The sequence below is a fragment of the Anguilla rostrata genome, chromosome 16 (genome assembly GCF_018555375.3).
Source record: "Anguilla rostrata isolate EN2019 chromosome 16, ASM1855537v3, whole genome shotgun sequence".
NCBI lineage: Eukaryota > Metazoa > Chordata > Actinopteri > Anguilliformes > Anguillidae > Anguilla > Anguilla rostrata.
Window position 1 is genome coordinate 24,526,994 of NC_057948.1, and position 14,026 is coordinate 24,541,019.

The window sequence follows — 14,026 nt, forward strand, 5'->3', positions numbered from 1 at the left end:
TCAGTGCTCCTTTTGCCTCCTTTAGTATCGCATGCTTTACTGAAACAGATAGAAAGCAAAGTGGGGAACAGATAGAGAAGGGACCACAGCTGAAGGGGTGCTATTTGGGGGGGGGGGGTTCAGCCTCCCTATGGGCTGCGCACTGTGTCTCGCCCGTCAGCAGACCTTTCTAGTCCTTTCTACACGATATGGCTGACTAAAGTTCAATTAAATGGAAATATCAACTCACCTCACAACACAAAATGTTAGCAGAAAGAACACAAGTGAAACATATGTTCCATAACTTAACATAACATAACCTGAACAAGAGACAGAATCACAGAATGGGAAAAAGATATATGATCCAGGCGTAGCAGATATCAGCCTTGTGACAGAACAGCCTTTGAAATGCAAACTGCAGGGTTAAGCCATGGAGAACAGGGTAAACGGTAACCCATCTCAAGCTGGGCTACACGCGTCCGGCTGCGAGGAAGCGCGACCTATCTCTGTCGAGGCTAATTGCCACGTTGGGGGTTTTCTTGACAAGCTGTTAAATGCAGAGAGAGACGGACACCTGATGCTTTACAAACACACACCCGGGCGGGCGGCACCCCTTAAACTGCAGGGTCCGCACACGCTCACAGGAGCCCCGCTCCGTGTCACCACCCCGAGCCCACGGACCGCTGACACGGCGCGACGCTCCTCTTATATCACTCTGTTAAACCTGATTCCACAGCCCAGACTATCTGGAGTCCAGAGGAATATTTCAGATGTGCTTATATATAGTTTGGGGGAAGGGAGGGGGGGTATGGGGCCTCTTCACCACCTATAATTAACCAAGTGTAAACATTTACACTGATTACACCAGACATTAATAACATAATAATTAAAAGAACAAGTCACACACGTGTGTACAGTAATTTCAAGCTGGTGTGTTGCACTCATATCGGACACATCCTTACTCATTTTGATGTGGTGTTCTCCTGGGACACCATTAATTGGATACAGCACATCAGCCAATCACGTGAGCCTGTATCGGGTCTGTTAATTGCACGACTTAGTGTTGGCCAGCTTCTCAGTTACGCAGCTTAGTTATAATTGGCTTGTGTTCAAACCCAGACACAGACTGGCAGAGAAAAAGCCATGGAGCAGAAAGAGGAAGAAGGGAGGCAGACTTATCTATCATCCAGGCTCTATCTCTCATTCTATCATTCATTCTTATTATTGTATTATAAAATCTATTCACTGCTCTTCCTTTCAGTCTCCCAGCATCAGTCCATCTGCACAGCTCTGTTCAGACGGACTTGAAGGAAGCAGAACCGCACAGCCACCCACAACTGCATCTGGTCCAGCCTGACAGCAGTCCTGCCAAGGTTGGACTGAGGACACTGGCTTACTATACTTAAGGCTCACCATGGGGAAATCCATTTCAACTGACCTAAAAGATCAATGCCCCCGACTAACATTTCACAACACCGCTCTGCGGAATTTTAAAAAGGCCTGTAAAATGCAAACGCCCAGTTCAAAAGCGACCATCAATCTCACCAGCAATTTCCTTATAATCTCACTGTTTACAAAGTCATTTCCTTTCTTTTTGTGGTTTCTTTAATATGTATATCCCTTTTCATAAAATAAGATTTAAGGCCATATGTTTTGGTATGCATTTTTTCCACAATGCCGCTCATACAAGGCTAACCGCAGGGGGAAAACCACTTTCTGATGTCTCGCTTGTTGTTCTTGACGAGAGAAATCAAATTCTTCCAGACTGAGTGGTAACAGCAAGCAGAACCTGGTGTACAGATGTTAGCGTCTTATTAATGGCAAGGGGAGCTGGCAGGTTCTTCTTGGGACTAAATTAATTGCAAACTGACTACAGCTGTGGAGTGGGGCAAAATATCCCAGACAAACAAAGGCGAAACAGCAGTGTGTGTTTACACCCCGCCGTACGGACAGTTCTAGTGAATGCACCTCGCGTTAGGCTAACTGTTATTTGGGCAAAGGAATAAAATGCGAAGAAATACAAATCAATGATTGACATTCCATTAGTGCTGATGACAGTATTAAATAACCACGCTTTCCATCCAGATTTCACAGAATGCCCAACAGGACTACCTGTACATTTTTTTTTCCTGAATTTTACTTAATGTTTACTTAATGCTCGTGTTCTACAGTAGTTTACCAGGGTACGATTATCCGGATAACGCCAGTAACTTGCGTCATTTTCCACTCTGAGGTGATTTTAAATAAAGCACACACATGCGTTTCTCGTCCCTGTCTGGACCCTGATAATGGGGGTCAACATGCTGTGTGAAACTTCACTGAGCTGACATTGAAATGTAAGTCACTACCGTATGAGGCTGCCATTAACCCTATCAAAGTGCATTCATTTATCCTGCCTTTCAAAAACAGCTTTGGGTCACAGCACACTCACGAGTGTGCTCCCACACTCAAACAGGAAACAAAAAGAAGCCCCTTACCCTGGCATTTTGTCCCGGGACGCTGTGAACATGGTCAGGTTTGCGGTTTGCGTTGGCGCTATTTAGGAAGGCGCCGATACTTCCCTCTCCGCTGTGGGACACATGAATGTGCACGTGTGGGGGGCCGCTCATGGAGCCAAAATGGCACGAGATACGGTGAGGCACTTCCAGAGAGATGCTCCGCTGCAGTGCATGATGGGAGCCTTTCTGGCCCCAGTCCGGCCACCCCTGGCTGGCAGCGGGGGTCCTCTCGGTCGGCTGGCACGCGGAGGAGCTGCGGTAGAGCTTGACGTGGCGGTATCGGGGTTCGGGGCGGGGCTCGGGGCAGTCCTGGGCGGGCGGGCATGGCTGGGCGAAGTGCAGCAGGACGCTGGAGCGGCGCTCGGAGCGGGGCGGGGCGGCGGGCACGGGCCGGGCGTCCCTGAGCTCCGCCCCGGGGCCGCTGCTCTTAGACAGCCGCAGCCCGTTAATGGCGGAGGCCACCTGGCCCCTGGGGGCCACACGCTCGCTCTCCTGCGCTGGCTCGCCCGCGCACAGCCGGACCTGGTGGGAGGTCTGAAAGGAGCCCCGTGCTGGCGCCGTGGCGACGGTCAGGGGCGTGGCCACGGGGCTGACGGGCGAGGCGGGCGGCGTGCTGCACGGGCTGCGGGGGAAGATGACCAGCGAGGAGCAGCGCCTCAGGGGCACGCGGGTGCGCTCGGGGGCGTCGGGTTCGAAGATGCTGCCGCTGCTGCAGTACCCGCCGTCGCTGGCCGTGCTGCTGTCGCAGGAGCCGCCGTCCAGGCCCGGGGCCAGGTCCCCGCTGCGGGGGCCGCTGTCCGGGCCTGGGGCCAGGTCCCCGCTGCGGGGGCCGCCGTCCGGGCCGTCCGGGCCCCCCTCGCCCCGCCCGCAGGGCTGCAGGGAGATCTGCAGGGTGCTCTTCATGCAGCAGCCAGCGCTGGCCGAGGGCACGGAGTCGGACGGGGGAGACCGCGGAGGGGGAGCCAGCTGCCCCGGGGCTATCCTCATGTGGACGCTCTGGGGGGCGAAGCTCTGGGGGCCGGCGCCCTCGCCCAGGCTGCAGCTCGCCGACAGGGGGTCCGTGTTGCTCCTCCTGGCCGCAAAGTGCAGGCGCAGACTCCGCGCCATGTCCCTCAGCTTTTGGCTCCGGAGGGCGGCGCGGAGAGCATGGCGAAATCCACAGGAGAGAGACGGAGCGAGGAGGCGGCTCTAGATTCCCGGTCCGTGATTACGATCATCAGCAGGCTGCCAGAATAGCTCCAGCGACAGCCTACATTCCTCCTGGAGCAGCGCTGAAGTTATTAGCCAGGGGAGGTCAGATGAACTCTGAAGTGTAAGCACAACTGGAAGGAACAGCCCGCGAGACTGCAGAAATCCTAATGGTCTGTGTCTTTAAGGAGCCAGAACACGCTCGGCCACTGGGAACCACGCCGCCCCCACTTTAGAGCCAGAGCGCTCAGCTGACCCGACCTCATCGCATTCACACCCTCCCGCACACATCCAACCGTCAGAAATAAATACAGGAAATAAATCAATAAATAAATAAATGCCGAATAAATACTGCAGCAGCCCTCCTCACGGTTTCAGACTCAAACTCCACAGAACTGCACACCCTCTGCTTGAGAGCGTCAGGAGCCCCAGCGCTACTTCAGGCTGCAGCAACGTGTCTAAAGTTTCTCCTTCGCCGAACCGCTGCTAATATTTTTACCCCGCCGGTATAGAATTACAGGAAATCAGGAGGAATGGGGTCCGGCATAATTCAGTATCAAATTGAGGATTGAGTTTCCAAATAGCATCCACACGAGCACGCCTGCAGGCTTGTGGAAACGGGCAGGAAACCGCTAGTGGTTTACGGCTAAGGAAGAAAAAGCAGCTCAGAGGCGGGAGGTGTGACTCCCAGCGGCATTCTGATGGACGCTCAAAGCAAGGAACGATGAATGCGCGAGTGACAGACAGGAGAGGACGAAGCCGAATTAGCCCGTTAACGGTCGGCAGAAAAAAACAAATAAAAAAAAAGCTGGACAAATAAACCGGTCTTATCCAAACTTTGCCTAGAATTTCACAGCTGTAAAAATCGGAATGCAGCGCTGCGAGAAAAGGAAAATATATATCTTGGCAGCAGGAACCCTTTGATGCCAGTGCTGGTTTAATTATGGTTTATAAGTGTTTTAAAAGTGCCCCTCGCCCTTCGCCCCTGACATTCTATTCCCTCACAGAAGGGTGACTGTAAACAACGCGGGTATTTTAGGAGCAGAAAATCACAGGAAGTGCAGGCTACAACGCTCACTGAAAATAATGCGGCGAGGACGTGGTAGTGACATCACAATTGAGAGCCTCTGTAGCAGCAATTTCCTGTCAGGTCAGCCTGGCGCAGGCTGTTGTCGGCGTGTTCCAGGGTTGCTGGGAAACGCTATCGGTCACCTCGACGCCCGTGTTCACTCGGTGCTATGCCCCGCCTTTTTGAGTACACCACGTTTGGGAAAAAAGCGTGTTTTCAAGAGCTCTCAAACGCTGGGGCTTGCCCAGCAAAGCACCTGTCTGGCGGGTGAACTCATGCCAGGAGATGCCAGGCTGTGCATGATAGCTGAGCCCCCCACCCCCCACCGCCTGCCAACACCAGAAGGGACAGGGCAGCACCCAGCGATGCCCAACACAGCACCATCACCGCGTGCGCGTTAGCTCCCAGAGCCTTAGCCCTGCCCGGGCACCCAGTTTAACAGCCCACACTACCCTCAGCTCATTCCACACTCCTGACCTACATGCAAAACCTAGAGAGAGAGTTTGGTTGCACATACTGGGTTTATAGTGTAGCCATTTAAAGACTTCCTGCGTTCTCTTGGCACTTTGGATATCCAAGGCAATGTTTTCCTGACATGGGACCCACTTTAATACGTTTACTGACTAGCAAAGAAATCACTTCAACAGACTCCAGCTCCAGCATTTCTGCATGAAGTAGTATTGGGACAGTATAAGTGAGTCTTAAATAATCCTCGCAGGCTTGTTTAATAAAACTCCTCATTAACTTTGTGCAAATGTTTGCTTAACCTTCATCCGCATTTAGTGTGGCAGCTATTAGCTTCCAGCATTTATAAAAATAAAAAACAGAAAAACACTACCATGTCGTACTCAGCTGCATTTAATGCATCTACACATATTGGCTTTCACCTTTAATTACACCCCAGGGCATGCTCCATTTCCCCTACCTGGGTTTTACAGCAATAAACAGCAATAAAAGATATACTGGTACATTCATAGTAACTCAAGGCACTGAACAATTCAGATATTTTTAGGCATGAACTAGGCCACATGTGACATTGCATTATTATTGGTTGAGCTTGTGTTATAATGCATCAGCTATTTGTTGCACTGGTCAACAGAATTTAATGTAACTTTTAAAAGTCTTCATTTATCCCCAGTGTAATTTTCTTTTTGAAATCATATATTCACGGACCAACTTCATCACTGCAACATACAGACAATTCAGGAGTGAAAAGAAACGTACTCCTCGAGTGCATTCGGCCCGGTTCCGCTTCTTTTAGCTGCTGTAAACCATGCAGTACACTAGCCGAGTTGTGCAGACACTGCATAAGAGAAGTACACTTAATGTAGTGGTGTGAAACTGCAGTCCTGGAGGGCGGCAGTGTCTGCAAGTATTTGTGGTTTCCTTTCGATCAGCAGCCAATTAAGATCTGGTAACAAGGCGTGTGCACTCTTTAGCTAATCAATGACTAACATTAATCACTGGTAATCTCACAAAAACATTATCCCTCCAGGAGGGGAGTTTGACACTCTGGCTTATAGAAACACTGCAGACAGTCAACTGAGCAGACAATGACTGACCAGATAGTCCTTCTTGTGAGATGAGACGGGAGCAATTCTACCTACTGCACCCCTCCTTCCCTCCCTACCGAGTGATTCTACAAGCAGCACGGTCAGGATTGCCTCAGCGACATTTCACCACAGTCCAACGGCCATAACGGGGGGACTTACCAAACGATTCTCGTCAAACACCTCAAACAGCAGCCGATGCTTTTGGGGGTGAACCTGAAAAAGAGGAAACAGACTGGAGTCATGTGACCTCAAGCTTCCTCCACCGCCTTCGGCAGCACTGATACTCACGCACTTGTACTTCTCAACCGCTCAAATGCAATGCAGCACAAAGCAACACACGGTTATTAATCTATCTGTTAAGGTGCAAAATCAGAAACGTGATTAGAATGTTCTTAACTAAACATTCTAATGCTGATGTAACAATCGCTACTGGTAATTCAAAACAACAGAGTTCTAAAACACAATTTAGAAAAAAAATAAAACCTTCCAAAAAACGAGGCTACTCTTCAAAGGGTTAAATAAAATTGGTGTAAGGTCTCTCTACATCTCTGTAAGACTGAAGTCCAGCTCCATATCAGTGTAAAGGCATCCAGATGCATGTTTCAACATACTGCAGGTATACTGCTTAGTGCATTATTGAGAGCCATGTGGTCTAAGTAATCAATCAATCAATACAGCAAGCTAAACCAAGCCATGCCAGATTTATTTTCTACTATACATCATCAAAGCTGGGTACCATAAATACTTTAGTTCAATGACATCCATTTATATTTTACAGCAATCAAGATCTCCCCCACCCCTTTCAAGTATTTTAACATTTATGTCCACGGAACATTTCATGCCATGTCTTACATTTGATGAAAGGAGACAGCTGTACATATTATAGGTCAGCTATAGATAAGCAGATGCACGCAACCGGGGAGACAGTTGTCCCATCAAGAGACAGTTTTGGAGGACAATCAAACATCACAATGATTCTAACTCATAACACTTTGGAAAAGCACACGGAGAACCACTTGTCCTCGGCAAGCGCAGTACTGGGCTAATCTACTGCAGACCCGCCGGGGGGGGGGGGGGGTGCCCCACCACGGTCAGCGCCATTAAACTCATTCTGTCTGCGCTGGGGATAGCGGGCGGCTCCGCCAAACATATCCATTCCGGGCAAAATATTCTCAGCGTACCGAGCGGCAAATAAGGACAACGCCTGCGCGCCGAGGCACAGCCAGCTAGCGTGAAGGTCCTGGACCCGCGCCGGCAGCGTCCGCGCTTAACGGCCGCGTGTAAAACGCGAGACCCGACGGCTCTGGACACAGTCGGGCCGGCCTCCAGGTCCTGACAGCGTGCTGGACCAACTCCTGGCGTCCAACAATTCCGTTCCGTTGATTTGTTATTCTCCGGTTTACTAGAATTCTTCCAAGGTTTACTAGCAGCACAGTCCAATGAATCAAACTTTGAACTATACAAGAAATAAATTCAAGGACCGTGCGCTCTTCGAAGGTATGCAAATTACACAAGCATGTTTCCTTTTGGCATTTCTTTGAACGCTCAAAATGGCGTGGACGTCTGGAATAACTCCAAAATACTGGAGCACAGAAAAGTCAACCCGGTACTGTGTTTGCACATAGAAGAGGAACATTATTAAGCTGAGCTAAACATTAGGCGGCAGAATTAAGTCTGTCAAGAGTGCAATAATCTGAATTACACTATTCAAGTGAAAATGAAACAGTTAATATGGGAGATCCCCCCTTCACTTGTTCTGAGAAGACATCCAAACTTGTCTTCCTAGGTTTGCACGCCAAATCACAACAGCAAATAGCTTTTTACCAACACTCTAGGAATCCAGAGTGTTTTCCAAAGGAAAAAAAGGTTTCTTGTAGTATTAAGTATTATTGAATATTAAGTTTTTGTACAAGACAAATCTAGACAAAGCAGTTCATACATGTTGACAGCATATTGCATTAACAGTATTACTTTTTTAATTCATATTTGTTAATTAGGAAATAGTTCTACCCTCTCAGCAGGATGTCCAAAACTTCAAAGTGTCATTCTATAAAGGTAAGCATTTACACTGCATCAAAAACAGGAACTCAAAAACAAGAAATTCTCCAACATAATATGCAACTTTATAGAGGGGTACTGCATAAACTACATTCACCTATGGATGCAGATTTTTAATGGCTTTTCATTTTTGAAGTTAAAAATATACAAAATAGCATGATGCCAAATCAGCAAATAGGTTAGGTCAAAACATATCAAATTCTGCATCCTGTCTGAGTATCGGTCAACACAACTGATACCACGGTTATTAAATATTAATGTGACTGCATGTACCCTGTCCCCTCTAGTGTTACTGCTGACGAAGACGCTTGAACATCTCAAAGATAAAGAAAAAAGCAGAAAACCCACCAAATGACTAAATTAACATATTTAAATTTTTTATAACTGAACGTAAATTGTTCCACATGATATGTACTCGGACCATTTGGGATTCAGTATATTTGATATTTCGTGAGGCATTAATCACAATGCAACACTAGAAAATATAGTAAAAATTATACTTAATGACTAAATGAATAAATATACAAAACAAAATACACCAAACAACCATGAAAATGGTGGACACCATCTCATCTTTGACAAAGGAAATTAATTCAAGCATGGCATTTCTTACATGCAGCAAACACGCCAATCTTAATATCATCAACCTAAAAACCTACACCATTCTCACAAGCAGACAGCACTCAAAAAATGGGTTTCTTAACTCTCAGACAACAGTGCGTTTGTTCATGTAAAAAAACTGCTGACTTTGTTATGGAAAAGGAACTTCACTGTTGGTAACTGTATCTTTGGGTCATTTTTTTTAAACTTCGAGAGTTGGAAATGCTTAGCTTGAGTTTTTTATACATGCTGGATATGCAGGTTCTCAAAGGGACAGTTCACTTCCTGGGGTTTTCTTGAAATCATTTTTCATTGGCCTGAACATTTTTTATGTGTGAAGACGCAGATTTTAGAAACAGTTTCTTCCAATCAACTGGCTTTACAATAGCTGGTGTCAGGGCGTAATGGGGCTTATGGTCTAAAGCAATAGAATACACTTCAGAGTTATCCAAAACAGCTTGTAGAGCAATGCTAAGTTTATAGAGGCTGTACAGTATATGAACACCTTACTTTTATAATGCAATTAATAATTACAAAGATAAATATCAGTTTTTATACCATACTGGTACTTTTGTCCTGGAGAGCAATGGTTTCGGGCCAGATGTACCATAGAAAATTGCTCCAACTGAAAATAAGCTTAAATGTAATTTGGTGAAGAATAATCAGGCAATAAACACATTTTTCTTGCACTAGCCCACAACAACCCAAGTGCCCCAATATCAGCCACTGTAAAGCTGGCAGATTAGCTTCTGTAAATATCCTTCATCGCACATAAAAACTGTCTGTGACAACTGAAAATATTCACAAACCTGAAACATAAAAAAAGGAAACTGAAAAATGAACTGAAATAAAAAACTGTCCATTGATGGACATACATCCGATGTACGTTGTGCTGATACCACAGTAGGCCTACACTCCAGGAGCCTGCATTTGTTTGAGTCATTCCCAGGCAAGCATTTCCCCTAAACACACTCATCTGTGACACACCAAAAAAAACAAAAAGCCGGTCAATAACAGGATTTATACGAGAGGCGTGTTTACAGACGCAGTCATCACAGATAAACGATCGCGGAAATCTGGGACATCGACTAGGCAATGAAAGGTAACTTTCTCCCCCGGTCCAAGATCGCAGTTTATATTATACCATCAACAAAGTTTTATGGCTACTGGTGCCCTACTGGTGCTACTGGCGTCTGTAAGCTATATTCAGCATGTCATGCCACCACAGATGACAATGAGCATCAAATCCATGATTCAGAGCTCGGTGCAAAGACTATAGTGGTTACACTAACTCTAGGCCCCAATGATTTTGAGGTGTGAAAAAGGGAAGATGTCTAACGCACTTCAAATTGGCTAAATAAAACAGGACTGCATAGGTGCTCAATAGCCAGTACAGTCAAACGAGGACTAGGTCAGAAAAAGGAAGGCTGGAGCATACTGAGCTAAGAGGAAAAAACACTGTTTAATGAACCGTTTCAATGTCTACCACAGAGTAATTTTTCCCCGGTTCATTCAACAGTGTCTGTTGCTCTGTGATCAGTGTACTTCAGCCTTCCTTATTTCAGGCTAGTCCCCGTGAAGCTTTCCGGGAAAGGAGTCCGTCTCTATGGTTCCTGTGGTGTCTCAGCAGAGACACTACAACAAGAGCACAAAAGATAGTCATGGATTAAGCGAGAGAGAAACAATCTATATGTAGGCAAATTAAGTAACTAAACTGTCATGATATTAAAATAAAATTTTCCTTTCACCGTGCTCTAATATTACAATGACCTTTCGGTATGCACTTATTGTACACTGGTTTGGATAAAAGCATCTGCCAAATACATGTAATGTAGTGTAACATCATTCAAAAAACTATTATTTTCTGTATTTAATTCATAATTAGGCACCTTAGCTGTTTCACGTGACAAAAGCATGGTGAGGGCAGAGTTATCCAGAGGGGCTAGTACAGTATGGAAGAGTTTCCCTCTGCCCTCTGCAGAATAAATACCTGACTGTTTCAGCAAACACAGTCCCACAAGAGATCTGTGTTGGACAAACATTTCTATTCGCACATGAGAAATGCTGATAAGAGCTGGGAATTACCATGGCAATGAGGGAAGTGAACTTCCCTTTCAAGCATCAAACAAAGCGCACAGCGACTTTGAAGGATTTCCTGTCAGTATTCTTCCATTCTTTCACTTGTTTTCCTTCTCCCTCTCACAATTACGTTTACATGTAGCCACCAACACTCAGGGAGTTTCCCATACCATGGGATTGGTCACAGAATTCGCTATTTGGTCCCAGCTCCTGCCAATCATGATGAATGATCCCAGTGGGTGTGGGCTTGTCTCCCCAAAGCCAATGCAGCTCATGTTGCCATTACCAACTCACCAAGGGAAACTGGGATTGCATTAAAAGCCTTCGCAGTGGCAGACCGTGACACGCTGCATCACTGCTGGTCATTGAACACAATAAGATACTGTCTAAATGTCCCCCTGCACTGAAGGAGCACTGGAGCTAAACTGCACTAAAATTGTATCATTTGATGTGCTTTAGAGCGGGGTCGTCTAATGCAATTCCTTGTATGTTTTTATGTGGCAAGTCACAAGTATATTCTCATGGCATTTAGCCTATCAGAGACCTTCAGGAAAGAGATTCAGAACAAGTGATTCAGATTTCAAGGAGATTTGAGAGTTCCTCCATGATCTGGTGATGCTAACTCTCACTCTGCAGAATACAGTGCCTTACTGGCTAGCAAGAAATGACTTCATATCAATAATATTCTAGAAATCATATCCAATTCGGGATATCGGTGGGAGCGCATTATTATAGTACTCACTCTGAAAAAGAATTCTTCATTCCATTTTGGGTCCAATGTCTGAAAGCGAAAGAGAAAAATGAATGGATGATAAAAGGCTATTTTCCCTACAAAAGTCAATATTACTTATAGTATTGTATGCGAGTGTGCACTCGTGTGTGTGTGTGTGTGTGTGTGTGTGTGAGAAAGAGAGAGAGATAGAGACTGCACACTTACCTTCTTAATAGTTTTAGTCTGAAGACTGGTGAGTTCTCCATTCACAGGATCGTAGAGGGACACCTTTGTGTATGGGTCACTATAACAGCAGAAAGACACATGCAAATCTGACTTTATTATCGGTTCATCTTTCATTTTTATGAACGTATAGGTTTATGCAGAACAGTATACTGCGAAGCATCCTGTAATTGCATCCTCTACTGGGGTCTTCTACCCTTCATGAGTCAATGGGAGTGCCCCATCCGAACGTAAGCACCGAAACATATCTGCATTAAACACATATCACAGCAAAGGAAAAACATCTTAGCCAGTGCTGTGTTACTCTCAACGACTGCCTCGACCAACAAAAAAAAGTTTAGTTATAAAAGAACTTGAGGGGGTTTTCACTATACACATCAATCCTCATACTGTGCAAATCCAGTATACAGTTAAAAAAGAGTTACCTACAGATATAACAATCTATAACTAGTCAAAGTCAAACCCTCAGAATGCTGCAACAGGTCATGTGCATTTACAGCCATAGTACAGGCATAGTTGCCAGCAGCCATACCACCAAGCACCCTGCTGCTCCCTAATGGTAGAAGCAAAGCTAGTGTGGGCTTGGTTAGTACTCGGACGGGAGACCTCCTGGGAAAACTAACTTTCTGCTGAAAGTGATACTGGTGGGCCAGCAGGGGGCAATCTTCCCACTGGTTGAAAAATTCCCAAGGCCCCAATGCAGTGAAGGGGACACTGTGCTGTAGATGTCGCCTTTCGGATGAGACGTTAAACTGAGGTTCTTACTCACTACGGTTATTAAAGATCCCATGACACTCTTCGCAAAGAGTAGGAGGTTGCCCGGTGTCCTGGCTCTCTCAACCAGCCACCTAATCACCCCCCGATTTAATTGGCTAAAAAATTCCACCTCCACCTCAGCTGATGTGTGGTGAGCGTTTTGGCGCAAAACGGCTGCCGTGCATCACCCAGGTGGGTGCTACACATTGGAGATGGCTGAGGTGAGTCCCCCCCCCCGCCCCCCGATCACTGTAAAGTACTTTGAGCATCTGGAAAAGTGCTATATAAATGCAATATTTCATTCATAATACAACCACAACTGTGTTTAGTTTCACCTAATCAATTGCTGGAGTCATACAATGACTTGACAAAAAATAGCAAGCCGGGTGCAAAATGCAGGGTGAGGAGCAGAACAGCCAACAGTCACAAAGAAACTATGTGCTTTCATTCCTCAGTCTTCCCATGATTAAACACGCTCTCCTGTACATACATTACTGCCATTTAGCAGATGCAGAGTGACTTACACAACTTACATAGTATTCATTTATAGAGTTGGATACATTGTTACGACATCTATTTTAAGTTTTGTGTTTACATTTGTCTCTGCTGCGTGTCACGTTTGTCATCATATTGACTGGTTCCGTCTCTGGTTACTCGGTGTGAAAAAGCAACCATTTGCCATTCACCAGTGGAGACTAGCTCTTAGAATTCGTGCTCTATACTTGCGGATAGTGATTTCTTCACTGACATCACGTTTGGAGGTATTTTGTTCGACTTTCAATTCTCCTATACCCCTTCTGCTTTGTCTATCAACTGGATTTTATGCTTGGCCATTGACTCTGATTCTTGCCTAAGCCCTTCTAGCTGTCTGCCCTGGTGATTTCGTGTTTTTGCGTTGTTTTGTTCAATTCGACCTCGACTCTTGTTTTGCCCCTCTGCTCGCCGTATTGTGACTCCAGTTAGTTAGTGTTCCCAGTTGGATTACAAATCCTTCCATCGGGACACACATTTTATTATTTTGCTTCCCTTTACTTTGATTATTTTTGAAGGTGACTCTAGGTGAAATTTTAAATCTCCGTTGGGGGTGCGCTATTTGGACTCTTGGTCTCAGCATGCAGATTACGTGTCCCGCGGCTCAGCGTTAAGCCACCCCAGCCAGGTTAGTTCGTCTTGGATAGGCAGATACGGACCAGAGTTACTCGTTGGTCTGCAGTATCATTTCCATTACTCATTCCCCACTCATGTCCCATATCCTTTTCCCTGTTACAGTCTGGCCTACACCAGATTGTAA

General features: G+C 46.0%; 1 protein-coding gene across 5 annotated transcripts in view; it reads right to left on the reverse strand.

The window, feature by feature from the left end:
* LOC135241553 (E3 ubiquitin-protein ligase NEDD4-like) overlaps positions 1-14,026 on the reverse strand; it is a 38,464-nt gene that overhangs the window by 21,941 nt on the left and 2,497 nt on the right. For 3 of the 5 annotated variants that reach the window (XM_064312048.1, XM_064312047.1, XM_064312045.1), the window contains exon 1: positions 2,457-5,015. In XM_064312048.1, coding sequence (XP_064168118.1) covers positions 2,457-3,584 — 1,128 coding nt within the window. In that variant the 5' untranslated portion in view covers positions 3,585-5,015. Of the gene's footprint in view, positions 1-2,456; positions 5,017-6,446; positions 6,501-11,766; positions 11,806-11,961; positions 12,041-14,026 lie in introns of those variants that run through there. The other 2 variants (XM_064312049.1, XM_064312046.1) reach the window with 2 other exon arrangements.